At 35.5% G+C, this 21557-nt stretch overlaps 1 protein-coding gene across 1 annotated transcript; it reads right to left on the bottom strand.

The window, feature by feature from the left end:
- Positions 1-523: 523 nt before the first annotated feature.
- LOC110208448 (SERTA domain-containing protein 4-like) lies at positions 524-7369 on the bottom strand. The gene is made up of 3 exons (XM_020986504.1): positions 7208-7369; positions 1870-1985; positions 524-1676 (listed from the first exon to the last, which is right to left on the bottom strand). Exons 1-3 carry the CDS (start codon positions 7236-7238, stop codon positions 1302-1304), a joined length of 522 nt encoding a protein of 173 aa, XP_020842163.1. The 5' UTR covers positions 7239-7369; the 3' UTR covers positions 524-1301.
- Between the last annotated feature and the right edge of the window lie 14188 nt (positions 7370-21557).

The raw sequence follows: 21557 nt of genomic DNA, 5'->3' as shown, positions 1-21557 counted from the left end.
GCATCAGGAGTGTTGTTCTTCATTACTAAGCAATCCTCATCTCCAACTCTTCTTTCCAGTGCCACAGCCTCATTAACACTAGTCTTTGGTTTGTTCTGGGTATACCTTTGGCAACTAGTTTTCCGAATCTACTTGATCACTTTATTACCCTTTTTACATAACATGCTTGATAAGACAAAATTCCAAAAACTGAAGATGGACATCACGCTCAAATCTCAAATGATATAAAATACCTCAAACAATTTAACAACTCTATCTAATATATTAAATAAACATCTTTCACATTTCAAAACACGATTACCTAAACTGTTATGCCAATAGCACTCTGAAACTCTGTGTCAATTAGTGCTTGAGATTAATTCTAAGACCAGTGCAAAATTGAAACTGTGTGGTCTGGAACACACTTAGAAATGGTCAAAGCAAGAATATCTTAGCGTATCTGCTGATTTATTCCAGCCTTGATAACTACAAGAAAAAAAAAAACAACTAATTTTCAGTTTGTGAAAAAGTTTGCCCACCCACCCTTTCCCCAGGCTCCACAGCCTACAACATAGATGACTAAATAAATTAAATAAAATTATCCCTATTTAGTAGTGACCCACCACAAACTGTGACTGGTAACAAGACCCAGACATAGGGTTCACTACATTTTACTGCTCAGCAACAAAGGCTACTAAGCCATGAGATGAGTAAAACTGAGCACAATTTAGTGGAGCCATTTAAAGTCTCTTTCCCCCCGAAAAAATCTGTTTTATTCTGAATTTACAGGATCTGCTGCCCCATTTTGAATTCTAGCTCTTGGGGCTGAGAATTGTGCCCAGCAAATGCTTTGGCACAAATGCTTAGAAACACATGAAGCATTTCTGAAAGTACCTTCCCACTTTCTCATCTTTTAAAGGATGTTAAATTCAAACCATACATTATCCCCATTGAGACTACACTGTCAGGTGAATTTGTTCCTTTTTTCAGTTTTTTTTATTCTCCACCCATGGTGGTATAACAAATATAGATGAAAATGTCTAAAAATCTGCATGAACAATTTTACATTAGAAACCATATCTTAAAAGAGATCTCAGTGTCCAAAAGCACTTTATCTTCAAACTTTAGAATGTATGGACATAATTTTGATTTGATATGATGATACTAAGGACTGCTAAATATTAATCAAAGTACTCTTCCATTCAGTTCAAAGTGCATCTCAGCTTTGATCCTAAATGCACTGAGCAGTCAGTGCACCCTGTTCATTTCAAAACAGTTCAAGCATTTAGAAACAAAAATAGGAAATCAACCTAACAGTTGCTTTAATTCATTTTATAAATAAGCAACTGAGAATTTTGCTCCAAGTGGCTGCTAGTGTAGCCCATTCCATAAATGGCATTCTCCGCAGAATAAGGCACAATATGGTACGAATGCAGCTCTTCATAATAGAGTGACTGAGAGCAGCATTCTTGTACCATAAACTTCAGCCGTTTTCTTGTATCAGAATAAGCAGTCCTATAACAGGGAGCTTCCTTAAAGTATTCATAACTCTCTTTCTCCGCCTCCAGGTGGATCTTCCTCAACAAATTGTTGATCAGCACAGACCTTCGAAGATAGGTTTCAGGGTCTTCAAGAAACCTGAGCTTCTCTAGTGAAAGTTTAAGAATGCAGGTCCGGTCTTCTGGTAATATCAGGTGCTGCAAGGACAAAACAATCAATGTAATTTTTATCTTGGAAGAGGGAGCACTCAGGTTTTCCTTCTGAGGACAACGTAAATAAGAAATAGCTTTGAAAGAAAATAAACACTGCTTTAGTCTGTGTAAGGAGCTCCCATTGAAGAAACTCCCCCTACCAACCAAGGCAGATGAGCAAATGCAGGAAATAACTTACTTTTGGAAAATACCCATTGTAATCTTGATGTAAATCTTCTTCTTCTGCATATTTCCTCTTAAAGTAGGCTACTTTCGACGTCGTTAATGTGGATGGTAATACGTTTACTGGATGAGCTGCAAAAATAAAAAAGTGGAAAGAAGTTATCAGTTACAATGATGGAAATTTTTTATAATATGTGAAAGTCTGCTGTCTAGAAAAAGGAATTTGTGTTATAAAAATATGAACTTCAAGTCTTCATAATGCTAGACAAAGTAAGAAGGAACAAGATATCTGGTCATATGGAGCTATATAAGTGAAGTTGATGGAGCAGGTTAAAATGAATGAATTTAATTTTGAACATAGCCCCAGTTCACCCCTTTACTTTGCACCCCACATGTCACACCCACAACCCATTAATGGTCCACAAAATCCAGTGACAAGGAATCAATTACACATTTTTTAATAAAGAGGGTTGGGTTGGGATTTGGAGTCAAAGGAAGCAGGTTCAAATATTTGCTCTTCCACCATGGCCAAGCAACGTTAACAGAAACTGAGCTTCAATTTCCACATCCATAAAATGAGTGGCTTGCATTCCTTGATAGTTAAGGTTTCTTCTAGATATGAATCTGTGATTTTATGATCTTAGAAGTTTAACAGCTAAATTTAGAGTCTGTTTAGAGGCTGAATTAGGTAAGTGGAATTGAATCTAAATTTATAGTTTACTCTTAACTTCAAAAAAGCATTTATCTTCATCTATCCTTTTCAGGATAGATGCAGGCCTTTTCAGCTGAGAATATTATAACATATCTTTATGGATTGTTATAGGTGTCCTTAGTTCCTTCCATTTTTTTTGATAATGTGGTAGGTATAAAGATGGGCAGAGTCATCCCATGAAGAAAGAATATTACAAAGTGTCCCTATCTCCAATATACCTTTGTAATGTCACAACTGATAAATGATATTCTATAGTTTGAATGGAAATGAGAAAAATGGATGAGCCTGCCCCTCTCCCTCCTAGATTCTGCCAGTCCATTGTGCCCCCGTAGACCACGGATGAGCGGGGGAGGCTTCTTATTGTTGAAAGACATAGGGCAGCATTCTCTTGATTCAATATTGTGAACCCTGAGGAGGTACTTAAATCTGTTCACTTTCCAAACTGAGCTTTCAGTGAGACTATGCATTGTATTACCTCTCAGCAAAGAAGCTGAGAAGAGATAAATGTGACTGAGCATGGGATATAGCTTCATTGGAAGTAGTAGATCGGGAATCTAGAGTTTGGGTCCTTGACCTTTCCTGTTCTATTCCTGTCTGTAGGTCACTGAGGGAGCCTAATGGTTCTGCTCCTACTTCTCCCTCCTCCTTCTCTTCCTCTCTCTTTTATTTTCTCTTTTTGTCTCTGTTAGTTTCTGTTTCTTTCTTCTCCTTCCTTTCTCTCTCTCTGTCTGTCTGTCTCTGTCTGTCTCTGTCTCCATCTCTGTCTCCATCTCTGTCTGTCTGTCTCTGTCTGTCTGTCTGTCTCTCTCTCTCTCTCTCTCTCTCTCTCTCTCTCTCTCTCTCTCACACACACACACACACACACACACACACACACACACACACTGCTTTCTCCCCTTCCCTTTCCTCCTCCTAGACGTGCTAGGATTCCCCTTGGGCTTAAGACAGTTATCAACTGCCAGACTCTATAATTCTCTTTATAAAAATAGTTGTATGTTTTCTATTCTTAGGAGTACTGTTAGGGATTTGTATTTTTAATCACCTGAAATTCATTATTCATATATTTCTATGTTGTTGGGCTAAGAATTTCACTCATGATCCATGTTTTATGTGTTTGGTATATGGATAGATATGTTGGTATATACACATATGTGTACATATACACGTGTGTGTACATATACACATGTGTGTACATACATGCATGTACATATACACATGTGCACACATACCTATAAACCACACCCATCTCCATTTTGAGCCAAGAATTCTACTATAGTTCTATAGTAAATATTTAATCCTATTAAATGTCTGTCTTTCTAGGGCAAAGCTATGTAATTCTATTGCGGGTTCAGCTTTACTGATGCTAAGATTCCAGGAGTTCTGGCATTTCAACAGCTAGTAGAAACTGGGAGTCAACCCCCACTCCTAGTCTGTGTGTTTGTTGTCATACATTGTCAAGCAACCATTATTTTCTTTACTGCAGGAAAGTGGTGATGCCAACCAACTCCCCCATTCCACAAAGTACAATAGTTCCCTATTACATCCAGGACCAAATATACAGGGTGTTCCAAAAATCTTAGTGTGGTTTTAAAGCTCAAAACTACGTTAAGGCTTTTGGAAACCCACATATAGACAAGTTGCTAGTCAGTCAATAAGTAAGAATTTACTAAGTACTGCGAATACAAAGAAAGGCAAAACATGGTTCCTGCTCTTGAGGAGTTCACATTGTAACAGAAGAGACAGCAGACAAACGACTATATACTCAAGATATCTACAGTATAATGAAAAATCATCTTAAAAGGAAAGCGCTCAAAGAATTTTACAACCTTTCCAAACACATGCTTTTTAATCATACACTTCATCTATGCATGTTAAAATCCCGCTAAACTGGCTTGTTTGCTGTTCTTCACACAATACTCTAATCTCCAGCCTCCGTGACTTTGCACTGCATGTTCCCTGTGACTGCAGTGCTCCCCCTCCTCATGTCTACCTCCTAATTTCCCTGGCATCTTTCAGGATTCAATTCAAAATTTGGAACTCAATTTTTTTTAAATGAAAGTTAAATTTTTTCATTTACATGAAATTTAGAAAAAATAAAATTAAAATAAGTCAGTAAAAGATTCAAATCCCATATTCCACAAGAGTCATTCCATAGAGTCTTCCCTTTGAGATTACTTTCTGTTTATATTGCCTATATCTTGAATGTACATAGCTGTTTGCTTATTGCCTCCAGAATTAGAATGTGAGATTCTTGAAAGCATGGACCAGTTTTTTGCCTTTCATTGTATCTCTAGTGCTGAACACAGTGCCTGGTACCTGAATAGCTTAACAAATGGTGGCTGACAACTCATCTATACCACATAATAGTAGAGAGTGGCCTAAGGCTTATAAGGATTAAGTGATTTGCCCACAAAACATAATTAATATGAGAAATAGGATTTGGAACCTGGTTTCTGACTGCAGATCTAGTTCTCTAAACAACACTACCCCTTATATTATCATAGAAAAAATAGTAATGAGTTGTCTAAATTTAAACTGAGTCGACAGGAGCAGTGAATAGCAAAAATGCAAGCTGTTGCCATGTTCTAAGCAATGATCTTGTCTTTGATATAAAAAGTCAAAAAGTAAACAGATATTTTCTCATATGAAACATTGCCAGTGTGGAAGATTCTGGAAAGAGTCAGGTTTTGTGTTCTTAGTGTAGGTTTTTAGGGTTTTCAAAACAGTTGCAGTTTGAAAGGAGTTCCCAGTTTAAACTCTGGGTGGTGCTACTGACCTAAAGTAGCCAGTCTCAACAGCAGAGGAGCATTTTCTTCTTTATGGAAGTCACTGTGTTCAGAATGCAAATGCATACCAGTACAATAATCAGTCAGGTCAATATGAGGCCAGATGGGAAAGAAAAGTTCATTTTCTTTGTATATATTATGTATGTACATGTGTGTTGGCAATGTATTTTGTATCTTTGCATATATTTATATATTGCATTATGTTTACGTATTGTATATATTTGCATGCATGTATTGTACATATTTGCATGGTTTAACCCAGATAAGAAAATATCCCCGTGCTCAAACTATTTAGTTTGTAGTATAATTTAGGCTTTCTTAAACAGTAGTTAAGGAAATTTACTGAAAGAAAATATAATAATTATGTCCCCAAAATTTTAAGAACACTTCATATTGCTATCCATCTTTTCTTTTCTGGATTCCCTGGTATCTTTCTGATCCTCCCCTGGTAGGGCCTTTTTGTAATTAGATCATTTTTGATGAGCTATTAGAAAGGGTACAAAGAAGGTGTGTGTGTCATTCTGAATCTTTGGGTATTGTGACAGGGAATGGCAAACCCATGATGCTTTTAGGTTCGGAGTTAGCATGAATTTCAGGGAACTTAGAATTTTAACCTAAGAAATGATACCTTTCATATCAAAAGAAATACTGCTGGTCATTCTCAGTTGACACAAAACCAGTAAGTGCTGGTTTCTATAAGCTCTCAATTAATTAAATGCTCTTTGATCCCATTACAACATCAGTCATAATTTCTACAGAGTTGGAGTTCTCTCTTGGAATGAAAATCACCTTTTTTTACTATGTTATTTTCTTCCCTTTATTCTATGGCAGTCTTCACAGAGACTGTTTTGAATGAAGGGAATTTTTTAAAAAAGAAAAGAAAACAGAGAGGTTTAGTCAGGTAATTGGGTGGGGTTTTTTTGGTTTGGGGTTTTTTTGTTTTGTTTTGTTTTGTTTTTTGCTCCATGATCTCAAATGCCTTTTAACTACTTGGTGACGGGGGAAGCTAGGTGGCGCAGTGGATAGAGCACCAGCCCTGAAGTCAGGAGTACCTGAGTTCAAATCTGGCCTCATACCAAATACTTGACACTTACTTGCTGTGTGACCCTGGGCAAGTCACTTAACCCCAACTGCCTTACAAAACGAAACAAAAAAGCTATTTGGTGAGGAAGGAAGTTTGGTTTAGGGAATTTTTTTCACCTTTTAATATGTCATTATTGCATCAGATGGACACAGCCTTGGATCACAAAGGCTAGGTGAAAAGTAAAAAATTCATCTAATCAATGAAGTGCTCTATTTAGATTTGATTGATTTTTTTTTTCGAACTGAATTGACTGACAATTTTATCATCACACAGACACGGTAAGTGAGCATCTTAACTAAATTATGAAGAATCTTCATTCTTCAGCTACAGTGCTCTGTAATAAAAAGCATCAAAGGCTATCAGAACCATGCACTTGAGCCATTCACTGATTATCCCATAGAATATGAATACTAATGGTGCACAGCATGAGAAAAAGCTGGGAAAATGAGATGTGCCACAATTTTGCTGAAAGTCATCAATATTATCCCTATTCCTACCTTCTAACTAAAACTCTGCTGGTTAATTTTCCCAGTCACAAGATTGGAAGCAGCATTGTATGAAAAAGAACTGAACCCGGAGCCAAAAGCCCTACCCTAACTTCCTACTTACTTCCTATGTAATGTTTAACAAGTCACTTGAACTTTCAAGCTTTCAATTCCTTCATCTGTAAAAGAGGAGGGTTGGACTAATGATAATGGCACACATTTACATAGTGCCTCAAAGTCTGCAAAGTACTAGATGATTTCTATCCCATAAGAAACTCAATACATACCTACAAGGTAGGTAAGAGCAGGTGTTATCATCCCATTATAGATGAGATTCTATAAGACACTTTCCAGCACTAGATCTTACAGCTGCTACAGAACATTATGACTGATTCAAAGGCATTTCTCTGCAAATGCAGGGAAAAGCCAACTGGATGGCATCTTTGGAAAGCAACTGTCGAAGGAGCATATTGCTCTGGTTCATAAATGACAACAACAAGAAGCATTGTGACTTCACAAGTCAAGTTTACACAATGATGCCAACCTTTTCTGTTCAGACCGCTGTCTGAAGACATTTGCTATTTAAGGAATATGCCTGAGCACATGAAGATGTCAAATCCTGGAAACACAGATTGAAGAGGCAAGAGTCTAGTCTAGTTCCATCACCCTGAGCAAGACGCTGAGAACCCTTCAGCATAGACTGATCCAGACAAGCATCCCTGAGGAAAGCTGAGGTGCTAAAAGATCTTCACAGCTGGTACAAATTCTACAGAATCCTCCTTGCAGGCTTAATAGGTGATTCTGGCATTGAATTCTGAGTAATACTTTTTCATTCTCGGCTGGATATAACAGAGATGAGGATATTACACAAGTTCATATGGCTGAATTATCAGAAGGCGTGAAAAGAACCTTAGACATCATTTAGTTACCAAGGCAGGATGCTGTAATAATGACAGCTGACACAATTCTTTTCAAACATTATATCATTTTAAACATATAACAGCTCTCTGAGATAGAGAAGCACAAGGATTGTTACCTCTCCATTCTCCAAATGAGAAAACTGAGGCTGAGAAGTCATTTTCTCTTGTTGTTAATTAGCAGAAATGGAATTTGTACTCAGACTTTTCACTATGACACTGCTATCTCTTCAACAACCCACCTCATGGTTGTTATGAAGAGGGTAAGATGGGAAAGGCATACCTAGGAGCTCAAAGGTACATCAGAAGTCTCCCAATCCATCATTTACTGTTGAGAAACTTTTAAAGCACTTTATGACCATATCATTCAGTTCTAAAGAGATGAGGAAACTGAGGCCTGGAGAGATTCAATAAGTGCCTAAGACTTTAAGATCAATAAATAGCAAAGCTGGTAATGGAGCCCAGATTTTTAGTTTCTACCTAGGCCACTGTTCTTTCCATTGTAACCCACTGTCTCCCTTATATTATAATTAGTTGCACATATTTAACAATCCTCCGGGAAAGTTCTACTCTGATACCAAGAGGGAGATGACCCTGGGTTCTCCAAGTCATGCCAATAGGCCTATCAACAAATAGTGTCTGTTTTGTATCAATAAACAACCTGGTAGATTTTAGAGAATTTAATCACTAAAGTTCTAAAAGGTGATTTTTTTTTCACTACCATCCATGGTAAAAAGATGTTTTGAAGCATTGAATTTCTTATTATCATAAGATTAAAGATTTAAAACTGGAAGGGACCTTAGAGATCCTTTGATCCTACCCTCTTATTTTAAATTTGACACAACTGAAGCTCCTGCCCCTTCCAACCCAACCCATCCTTTGCCACAGTGTGCCAACATGCCATCTCAAGGAAGTCCTGTGGCCCCCACAACTGCTACACTTTTAAACAACAACTCTGAGAGTTGAATTTCTGGTGAAGTTCCAGGGGGCACCCCATTCTCAGGGAAGACAATATCCTCCCTGGTTGTGCTCCCCACTCTCTTGTGAGCAAACCTCTGATCTGGAGTGAGCCCAGAATCTCTCAGTGGTGGCTGCATCTTTAAACAACTTCTTTCATTGTTCTAGGATGGTCATGACTGCCAGGACAGCTGAGGCCTGAGAATTAGACTGATTCAGAGGCTGGAAAAGTAGTAAAGAAGACAATTGTGGAGCAATATGTATTCCAAAGGGGAGGAAAATTATGATGTAGGAAGGGGAACAGAACTGAAGAACTGTTGCTACTACATAACAGAACAGAGGAGGAAACAGCAAGCTCTCTAATAAAAAAAAAACAATCAAGGAATGTATAAAATCAATTTTTAAATCGATGCATACAAAAAACATTTTAAAAACTCAAAAGCATATAGAGTAAAAATGAGGGTATAGGTTATGCTTTAAGCAACTTTTTTAAAGGAGTTACAAAGATGGTTTGAGATACAGCACCAAAAAAAATCAGCAATGTCAACACAGACAAACAGGAAAAATATATTTTATTTAAAGATGGCCAGCATAGACAAAGAAAAAATAAGGATATAAATGCATAGGCACCAAATGGCATAACCATTAAATTATTAACATAAAAGCTAGGAGATATGCAAAAATTACTTTAAAAGTAACACAATAATAGCATGAGACTTTAATATACCTTTCTCAAAGCTGGATAAACGTGAAAGAAATATAAACAAAAATGAAAACAGAGAACTGAATGAGTTTTTGGAAAAATTGGATTGGACTAATTGGCACTTTTGTAAGAAAATTATGTATATATACATATGCGCACACACACACACACATTATATATATATATATATATATATATATATATATATATGTATGCATGTGTGCATGTGTGTATACTTTTTCCATGTCCTAAATACTTGACAAAATTTGGTCATGTGCTAAGGTACAAAAAATTGATAAACATGTGAAAAACAGAAATAATAAGTACACTTTATAGATCAGAAGGCAAAAAAAAATAGCAATGAAACATGAGTAAATGATACAGTGCTAAATGGACACCAAGTAATGACAACCTGAATGAGTCATCCAAAGAATTGATCATAGAAACAATAATTATATTCAAGAATGAAAATACTGAGAAAATACAGTGAAGCTTGTGGTCAAAAAAATAATCCTCAGAGAGATATCGACATTTTGAAAAATAAAAAAATTAACAAACTGAACAAGTTAAGGGAAAGGAAGAAGTTGATGAAGTGAGCCTTTGATCAATTTTATGAATGACATCAATTTGATGAGATTATAGTGTGTGCACCTTTGTCTAAAGGCATCAAAAAGGACACCTCCTGTGGAGATAGGCATGAACACTGACACTTTGCTGAGTAGACACATGAGACTCTTCTGATTGGCTGTCATTAACTTGGGTTAAAGATTGATGACTGAGAGTTAGGCTTATAGATTCATGTCAAAGAAGCCATTTCTTCCACATGGTCTATAAAATTGAGGTGGTTATGGTCTTTCTGTCTCTCTGTCTCTCTCCAAAATATTAAAAATGTATATTTGATCATTAACCTACCAACAAATATGCAAGGTGTATGTAAATATGCCTTACTTCTTATAAATAAGGGATATAATATATATGCACACATATGTATATATTTTATACATATATATATGTATATATATACATATATATGTATATATATACATATATATGTATATATACATATATATGTGTGTGTATATTATATATATATATATATATATATATATATATATCCTAGTCACTCCTTATAGATATACAGGGAGATAAATAGAGTTCTTCATTGCTCATGGTTGGACTACATCAATATAATAGAAATTACATACTACTGGAATTAATTTGCGTATTTAGTATGTTACCAATTAAATTACCTAGAGAGTAATTTATGGAACTGGACAAAGCAAAAATAGAAGTCATTTGGAAGAACAAAAGGTCTATAATTTCAAAGGAAACGATGGTTAAAAGTATAAGTGGAGTGATAGTATAGAGACTTAGATAGATTTACAATCAATCGATCTGTAAACATTTATTAAGTGTCCACTATGTGCCAGGCACTATGCTAAGAACAGGAAATAAAAAGAGGCAAAAGACTGCCCCTGCCTTCATGGAGCTTACAATATAATGATGGAAGGGCGGGGGAGGAATAAGCAAAGAAAAAACGATACACAATCTATATGCAGAGAAAATAATTAAGACAATAATTAAGAGGAGTTGAGAAAGGCTTCTTGTAAAAGATGGGATTTTTGTAGAGACTTGAAGCCAGATAAGGAGATGAGGAGGCAGAGTGTTCCAGGTATGGACTGCAGTGGGAAGACCTGAGGTAGGCAAAGCCACAAGCAGGCTATTGCAAAAGTCCAGGCATGAGATTATGAGGGCCTGCAGCAGAACCTGAGAAACTGGGAGAATCATGATGTCTTCTGTAGTAATAAGAAATGTAGAAAAGGGTGAAGCTTTAGGAGGAAAAATAATGAGTTCCATTTTGATGTGGTAGACACCCAGGCCAAGATGTCTGAAAGACAGTTGGAGATTTGAGATTAGAGGTCAGCAGAGAGGTTGTGATAGGATAGGTAGATTAGAAAATTGTATTCAATGGTAATTCTAATGACATCATAAAATGGTAGCCATCGAAACAGCTTGATACTGTTTAAAATAGATAAATCAGCAGGACAAACTAGATAATCAAGAAAAAGAAGCAATCAAAAACATTAGCCCAGGGTTTTATAAAGAACATAAATCACTAGGGGAAGAACTCCCATGTTGATGAAAACTTCTGGGAAAACTGGGAAGCAGTTTGTTAGAAATTAAATTTAGAACAGCATCTAAATATGAGTCAGCAGTGCTATGTTGCAGCCAAAAAAGCTAATGTGATCTTCGGCTACATTAAAAGGGACTTAGCTTCCAGAAATAAGGAGGTGATAGTCTCTCTACACTCTGCACTTGTCAAACCACATCTTTGCAATTGTATTCAGTTTTAAAATGACATTGATTAAAATGGAGTACATCCAGGGGAAAGCACCAAGATGGTGAAAGGCTTTAGGTTCATGGCATATGAGGATAAATTTTAGGAACTTTGAATACTTAACCTAGAGAAGAGAAGCACAATTGCTGTCTTCAAATACTGGAGGGCTGTATTTTAGAAGAGGGATTACTTTTGCTGCGGCTGTCTCTAAAAGGGAAGAATTGAGAGCAATGACAAAAGTAAGTTTAGGCTTCATATCAGGAAAAAAAAATCCCTAACGGTTAGAGACATCACATAGTGAAATGGGCTGCCTCTTAGGTTAAAGGGGAATTATTTTTGGATATTAGTTGCTATAGATGGTCATTGAGGTATGTTGCAACTATCAAATTCTGTGTTTCTACGACCTTATGCCATGAATCACAAAAAGGATCTAAATATAAAAGTTCACGTTATTTAAAAATTAGAAAATAACTAGGCCATATAGCTTTCACAACAGTGAGTGGAAGAAAATTCATAACCAAACAAGGGATAGAAAAAGTTACAGAAGAGAAAATAGAAAAATTTTCTATATAAAATGTATGAGTTTTTGTGTGAGTTAAATCAAAGAAGATAGACTAACAAGAGAAACAGTTGAATGGGGAAATATTTGCATTAAATGTCACCATTAAAAGTCTGATGCCCAAGATATATAAGGAATTTACACAAAGCTATGACACCAGAGCCATTCCCTTATTGATTAGTGATTAAAGGATATAAACAATTCTTTAATGTTTCACTGATGTGTTATGCCTTTAAATCAGTTATTTCCCATCCCCTCCACATTGAACCATTTTTTATGGTAAAGAAAACCAACTAAGCACAAACATCTCATACAGAAAACTTTTCTGACAATAGATACAAGATCCTCTCTTAATAATCCCCCACCTTTCTGCTATATGGGAGGATTTTTGTTTCGTTATCTTTTTTTTCAGGACTTTCATTGCTTTTATCAATACCAAGTCTTCAACTGCCTTTTAATGATCTTTTCATTTGCATTATTATAATCACTATGCATATTATTCTTGTTTCTTTTTTCTTCATTGTGTATTAGTCAATGCAAATCATTATATTCTTCATTTCTTAGTGCACAATTATGCTTTTTACACATTTTTTTTTTGTTCCCAGTTCTTTGCTATCACAAAGAGTGCCACTATAAATATTTTGGAATGTAGTGGACCTTGTTTCTATCTTTGACTTCTTTGGAGCATATACCCAGGAAGGAGATGGCTAAATTAAAGGGTAGGGACAGTTAAACCTTTTTGGTTTTGCACTATTCCAAAAAGAAATCTAGAAGAATTGAACCACGTCAAGTACATCCAATAGAATATTAGTGAGCATGTTTCCCCATAGATTCTCAACATTGACTATCCTTTTTTGTCATCTTTGACAATTTGCGTAGATTGAGGTGAAACTATAAAGTTGTTTTAATTTTCATAGTCCTTACTTTAAGTGTTTTGAGTATGTTTTCATAAGGCCATGAGAAGGAAGTTGCCTAAGGAAGGACTAGTTCTTGAAGCATATGCAGATATTGTCTACTGCTAGCTCTTGTGGAACTTTTGTGAGCCCGTTTCTAGTTATGATGTCTCAGGTTTGGTACATGTGATGATTAAATATCTTTTAATTGGTTCTAGAAACAGAAGAAACTATGACCTAAGAGTGGCAGAGCTGGAGTTGAGTGTGCATACAACAGTTGGGATGTTGGCATCTCTTGGTCTCTTTTCATCTGTGAGTGAGACAAGAAGTGATATGTGCTGCTGAGTTAAAGGAGTGGTAGTCATTACATTGTCCCATCCAGACAACCTGTGGCCATAAGTATATGACACCACTGTCTCTTTTAAGTCTATTACTTCATGACCATAGGTGAATGAGTGTTTTGAGAGGAAAGCATCTAGGCAACCATGTGAGCCTGAGAGATTCAGAGACCCCAACCAATCACTGAACATGGTGGCAGATGACATGGGCTTTTTATTTTCCTTTCATCCCCATGCCTCATTTAAATATGACACATTTAATTTTTGTTGCTACATTTTAGATTTGTATCTATTTTTTGGTATAAGGTACCAACCTATCTGGAGCAATAACCATATGCTGGATTTGAAAGAATATGGTTTTGAATACAAGCTGTGTTTCTTACTAGCTTTTTGACCTTGAGCAGCTCATTCCTCTCATGGGCTTCAGTTTTCTCATCTATAAAACAAATGACTAGGTTGGACTAGATGACTCCTGAGGTCCTTTACTGCTCTAAGTCTATAACTGTGAATTACTAATAGAAGCAAAAATACAAAAAATATAACAATTCTGGAATTTCACCTGTCCATGCAATTTGACAAAAATTGATTTTTAAAAATTGTAATAGTCAATGCTAAAAGAATTGTGGGAAGACAGACACATTGATAGGTTTACAAGGTTGACTTGTAAACACAGTCAGCTGTTCTGGATCTGAAATAGAAATTATGCAAGTGACTAAATTATCCATATCCTTTTACCCCACAATCATACTTGTAGCATACACTCTAAGGAAGTGAAAACTAGAAACAAAGGTTGTATAACAAAAATTCAGGGTGGCACTTTCTGTAGAAGTAAAGAACTAGAAACAGAATGGAAGCCCACTGATTGGAGAATGGATTTTTTAAACTGTCATATGAATGCAATTAAATATTACCATGTAATCACAAGTGGCAAATTTGAAGAATATAGAGAAACATGGGAAGATTTCTAGGAACTGATGCAGAATTTAAAAACAGAATGAAGAGAATGATATATAACAATGACTATAGTAATGTAAATTTTTAAACATCACTAAAAGATAGTCAAATAATTGAGAAATAAGTAAAGATCCTAGCGAATAAATAATGAAATATATCTTACTCCTCAGGGCAAAGAGATAGGGGATTTTTAGACCAGAATACAATATATAACATCAGTGGAATACATTTTTTTCTTCATCCTAAGGAAGGGTTGAATCTAGGGAGAGGATTTCTCCTCTACCCCCAAGAGAAATAACTGTGATGTAAAAAAAAACAACAACAACAAGATAGATGATAATTCATACTCATTTTGACAGTCCATGAATCTTTCTGCTTAGAGGACTTAAAGGATTTCTTTTTAAAATTCATACAAACATTTAGGAGAAATATTAAGAATGACTCTATATACTGCAGAAGTTAACCCATCAGTTATCTAATTAAATTCCCATAAAATCTCATCTCTTACCACTACCATTCCCACAAACAAACAAACAAACCAAACAGAACTCAGTATGGTTTTTAGTAGATCTCAAAAGGACTCAAAAATAGTAATTTTATTTTTCCAAACTGAAGTGTTGTTTCCACAGGTCTAATGGCAGAATGAAAGTTAAGTAGCACTATACATTAAGATATAATATAATTGAGTATTCTACAAAGTGAGTTTATATGTGTTTGCATACCTCAGGATGTATATTACATGATCCATTGGGGATAAAAAGAAAACATGAAAACTTCTATTTCAATTTTATCTAAAATAATAAATTAAAATAAATTTACTAATAATTAAACATACAATCATCCTTTGACATTGATATCAGTCCCTGGTGTGCATGTCAGCAGACGGCAACATATCACATATGGTATATGAAGTATCCTGAGGGAAATGTGGAATTTACACACTGTGGAGATTAATAGCAGTGTTCTCATTTATCTATTCACTCTCAGCATACTTTACATGTCCTGAGTTGTGTTTTTATATATTATAGTTTTAAATAAACTAACCTTTACAAAACAAAAGTAATCCATACAAAGATTCATACAAAGAAATTGTTGATTAAAAATACTAATAACATGAGCAAAAATAAGCAACAAGAAAATGGCAAAGTTGGTACTTCTGTCACTGGTACAAGCATTTAATCAGTAACATTACAAGGTAAAAATAGTAACAATCTAATTAAATCTAAAAAAATTATCAAAATATTCAAAATTATCAGTTATCTGAAATACAGATTTTCATATACTATAGGTAACAATGAGTCTCACCTTAAGTGTATCATGTGCCTGCTATATTAGTTAACAGTTAAAATCCCTCACAATTAGCAGAACTTTTAAAAACTAGGTTTTTGTTGCTGAAAATCATATAAATTTGTCACCTATAAAAATTTCCTTACCTGCATGTTTTAAAAAGTTAAAGTAGAATTTTCTGATCTGTTAAAGAATTTTCCAAATGAAGATTTTAATAGGTTTTGAACTCAACACATCCAGATTAGTTTATAGCAATTGATAGACATAGGGCAGAAAGAAAATTTCTCACCAAATTTCAGCAAAAACCCTGCACAATTAATAGATCAGATTAAAAAATTAATATCATGATTTTACTGTAGTAAATGTAGTCAATGATACACTTCTTCCAGTTGTATCTATGTATCTTTATGAGTTATCGTTTTTCAACCAACAGCCCCAACCAAATATCAAAATATATTGAACAAGACCTTCAAGAGAGTTTTAAAAGTTTTTTAAATGATGAAGCAGATTTAATCATATTGAATTCATTAAAACTGTATCACTGATCACTAATTAAATTACCAAAAACAAAATTTACTGAATTAGAAAAATATAACAAAATTCATTTGAAAGAACAAAAAAGTCAAGAATATCAAAGGAACTAATGAAAAAAATGTAAAGGGGGACAGCTAGGTGGTGCAGTGGATAGAGCACCAGCCCTGAAGCCAGGAGGAGCTGAGTTCAAATCTGGCCTCAGACTAAACACTTGACACTTATTAGTTGTGTGATCCTGGGCAAGTCACTTAACCCTAATTGCCAAAAAAAAAAAAAGGAAAAGAAAAAGAAAAAATGTAAAGGAAAGAAGTTTAGCAGTACTAGATTTTCAACTATGTTATAAGGCAATAATTATCAAAAATATCACTGATATGGTTTTAGCAAGAAGAAAAATTGTTTTGTACTATCAGTAAATAAAATAAAAATACATTTTAAGATATTTATTTCACTATTACCTCACTTTCAAGATTGCATTTGTATCATGTTTTATCATATGCATATTATATTTCTACATTAATACATTTATATAATTTAGAAACTAAGACTGAGCTTATGAGGTTAGTGATATAGGGAAAATATGGATAAGTAATCTCCCTTTACCAATGCAAGTGGGCGCTTTTTCTGAAACTTACAGTGTTGGAGAATTTCTTAGAACACTGAAAGAATGAGTGATTTGTCCAAACTCATTTGACCAGAAGGTATCAAAGTTAGGACTTGAATCGTAGCTCTGAGGCCAGCTTGTGATCTACCACTCCCACTTCCTTCTATTGTGATAATGTGATTTAATAATCCTTCTCACTATTGGAGACTTAAGTAGGAGGTATCAGAAAAGTTATTACATGAATAAAAGTGATAACTTCTTATAAATGAGCATTCATAGTGGTCATTGCTTTGGGATTCTTTGACGTAAATTCTTCCTATTATTGTGAAGCTGAAATTCACCAGGTACTATATTATTCACCCCACTAATAGGGAATGTGAGCTGTATATGATTTATTAGTAGAAATAAACAGACAGATAAATGGATGGATGGATGGATGGATGGATGGATGGATGGATGGATGGATGGATATTGGGGTATAAAGCTTTCAAGTGACAAGTTAAACAAAAAGTTTGGACACCATTGATAGAGAAAAAAGAGCACTAGATATGAAAAAAGAAAATATTTAGATTCAAATCATAGTTCCCATGTGTACAAATGGAATGACTATAGGCAAATCATTTAAGTCTTCTGAGTCTCAGTTTCCTTAAATGCATAGTGGGGACATAAAACTTAAACACACACAGACGTTTAAAGAAAGGACTTTGTAAATTCTAAAGCATTAAAAAATGAGTTCTTTATTTTAGGCAGAGTTAAGCAAACAGAACTACAAGAGTTTGCTTCATCTAAATTTATCTCCTTACAATTTTGGTGATTATCTTCTGGTTTGCCAGCTGGATGTCACAGGAAATTCCATAGTTGGCTGTCATTAGCTTAGGTCTCATCATATCATGGTTTTAAAGTTGGAAATGACTCTAAAGTATCATGTGGTCCAACCACTTCATTATACAGATGAGATAACTGAGGCCAGAAAGATAAAGTCGTTTGCCTGAGGTAATTTGAACCCTAGATCTCTTATTCCAAATCTACTGTTCTCTCCAAGAGGCTTCTCTTCACTTAGAACTTAATCTGACAGATCCTGAGCATGTAGAAGGACTATGCTAGAACAGGTGCTTTGCCTGCTATCTCCAGTACTTTTATTAATAATATTTCAATAAGCCATGTGCTAGAAATTACCTAACAAGGAGAGATGTCTCTATCATCAGAGCTTCCAAGCACAAACAGGTAACTCTTAATTCAAATAAGTGATTCATACATGAATCTTTATTATGGTAGAGTAGAAAGTGTACTGTATTTGTGGTGAGAGAGTCAGATGGTAAATATTGGCTCTGACTTATTATGCACTTAATGTTGGGCAGATCATTTTGCCTCCTGGGGTCCCAGTTTCACCATCTGTAAAATGGAAGTTTTCATCTAGAAGATCTTTAATTCCCTTTCCAGTTTTAGATTTTATTGCAATACTCTTCCTCATTCTACTGTTTCTACAAAATATTAGTATTGGCTAAAGGAATGATTTTGGCAAATAGATTGGGGCAATGTGCTAAGAAAAAAATCATCACCAAATATTTTATAAATATATCTTGTAGGAGAAGTCTTGTCACTTGACAATGACACACCTGATACACAGAGGGAAAGACACAGGTTCTAATGACAAATGCACAACATATTTGTTGCTATGGTACCTTGAACAAATCAGCTGACATCCCTGAGTCTCAGCTTCCCAGGTTCTACAGGTTTCCCTTTGTGTTGAAAGATGAAATAATTCGCAGTATTATAAGAGATGAGCCTGGAAAAAAAAAAGAAAGAAAGAGTGACTCATAGCCCTTTCTACATCTTCAAAATGTGCTTTGGTTTGTGAAAAGCTGCTGTAAATGTAGGCGCTTTGGTCTCCATAATGTTTTTGTTCAGAAAGAGACGTCCCATCTGTGATTGCTGGGTGCCAAGAGAATCTGTTAGTTGTTGCTATTTCCCAGCATGCCACAAGTTGGCTGCTTTGCTTTAAATACTTTGGTGTGACCTTAGAGAACAGTTTTTGTTCTCCTGATTTACAGGGACCTCTTGCTTAAGATCCTAATTCAGTCATTTTTCAGTCATATCTGACTCTTCATTATCCCATTTGGGATTTTCTTGGCAAAGATACTGGAGTTATTTGCCATTTCCTCCTCCAGTTCACTTTACAGATGAGGAAACTGAGGCAAACAGGGTTAAGTGATTTGCCACTTAAGGGTCACACAAGTGGTAAGCATCTGAGGCTGAATTTGAACTCAGGAGGATGAGTTTTCCTGCCTGTTTAAGATCACTTAGAAATGAATCTGTTCTCCAATAAAGTCGCTCTTTAAAGCCTCATCATAGCATTAAGTTGACCCTGGATTCTTAACAGTTATGCCTGTGGAACATAAACTCTGATGGGCCCTAATAGGCTAGAAAGACTTTGAATATGGGCCCAGTAAAAACTTGGTGTGTATCACGTGAGGACCAGAGCAGCTAAGTTCAGAGATGCTTGTTGGTAGAAAGTAGCCCTTCAGATGAACAGATTTGGGGTAGCTGAGCAAACCTGTACTAAGCAGAGGACAGTTTACAATACATAAAAAATGGGACCAATAACCACCAATAACATCATGGGTCTTTCAAAATATGAAATTTTTATTTCAGATACCAGTCCTTCTGTTGCTCAGTGGAGTTGTGTCCTATATTGATGTGAACTATATATTCCAGGACTTGTCACAGATGGTCCTAGAACATTCGGTGTAGTGGAAATACCTCTGGACTTAAGAGACAGAAGGCCTTCTTGATTCGAGTCATGTCACTGTCTTTTGGAACACTCTTGGTTCAGTTCCTGGCCCGGTCCTTTACTGCTGGTCCCATATTAACATAGGGAAAGCAATTTTACTTTTATGAACCAGTTTCCTCGTCTGTACAACAAAGTTGTTACTTGTTCTGCCTATTTTGTACAGCTGCCACTGAAGTCAAAGATTAGTTATAGATATCTATTGATTTATAACCATAAAGTATCATAGAAATGCAACCTACTGAACTTCTGGTTAAGATGACAACTTGAAAGGTTACAATAAAAGCCCAACTCTCCTACACAAAACTTAGAAAATATATGAAAAGAGTACCTAAAAGACCAAGAATAAGGAAAACCAAAAAGAAATCAAGGTAGGTTTGTATATCCAGGTCAGAATTACACAAAGACAGAGCAGCACAAAAAGAAAGAGGAGTTAGCAAAAGCTCGCACGAATGAACTTGAAGTCAGCCAGAATTATGACCAGAAATGATAAAAACCAAAGAAAACTTCAACAAATAAGGAATCAACCTCAAACCCCAGCCCTGGATTGATAAACCAGGAGTAAATGATGGAACTAGTCCCCATAGGTGGTACACAGGGAGACATGGCCTTGCCACACATGTCTCAGATCACTGATGGCCATAGCAGTAGATAAAGTAAATTCAGCACCTGGGTGCCAGTGAAGGTGGGGCACCATGCAGGAGGCCTGACACAAGTGTGATCTCCAATATCTCACTGCAGTCTGTCAAGGAAATAGCAAGTAAAAAAACCAGTTCCTCATTGGGGAATATTGATAGAGAGGAAGATAGAGACTGACTGAAGCCAGAAAAAGTGGACCACCAGTACACTGGTATAGAAGCCAGAGACTGAGACAAAAGATGGAGCCTAATACCAATAAGTCTATCGAGATTATGATCAGTACTGGCACTCAAATTGAAAGTGAATAGCACAAAATAAGGCCTATCCAATATGTCCAAGAATGCTGGAGAAAACTATTCCATGGACAAAATTCCAGATGAAGAACAAAGGCTAAAAATATGAAGGAAAAAAATGGAAGAAAACATGAAACACAAATAAAATGGATAAAAACTATGCATTAAGAGAAGCCTAAGGGATAAATCCAGAAGAAGAGAATCCCAACACAATGTCAAGCTGAATCGCCAAGTAAAACCATAGTTTGGCCACAAATACTACAAGAGTAACTGGAAGAAATTAAAGAAGGTATTAAGAAAAAGAAGTTAGAAATGAAATGAGAACATGAGAGGGAAAATTGAAAGGTAAATAAAAAAGCTTAGGAAGAAAATATGGGAAAAGTTCACTCTACTAGTAGACTCTTGAAAAATTGAATGAAACAAATGGAATTCAATGACTTCATAAGACAACACGAAATTTAGGGGAAAAAAAGACAAAAGATTCTGCCAAAGCCAAAATACAAGCATCCAAAGGAAAAAAAAAAACTTCAAGTAACCAGAAAGAAACAGTTCAAATATCAAGGAATAACAATCAGGATCACACAAGACTATAAAGTAACTCTATAAAGGAGAAGATATATTGGAATAAGGTTTTTTTTCTAAGCAGGAAGAAGAGAGAGAGAAGAGAAGAAGGAACTGAAGGAAATAGGAGGGGAGGAAAGGAGAAAGAAAAGCTTACAGCTAAGAATAACTTAACCTGAAAAACTGATTATAATATGATAATACATGGACTGGGGAGGTGAGAACTGATATTCAATATAAAAGAGGAATTTCAAGCATTCCTGATGAAAAGACAA

This window comes from Phascolarctos cinereus, unplaced genomic scaffold, assembly GCF_003287225.1.
Source record: "Phascolarctos cinereus isolate Bilbo 61053 unplaced genomic scaffold, phaCin_HiC Scaffold_3;HRSCAF=262, whole genome shotgun sequence".
Classification (NCBI taxonomy): domain Eukaryota; kingdom Metazoa; phylum Chordata; class Mammalia; order Diprotodontia; family Phascolarctidae; genus Phascolarctos; species Phascolarctos cinereus.
Note: the sequence above shows the minus strand (reverse complement) of the source record. Positions and strands in the feature narration are given on the sequence as shown.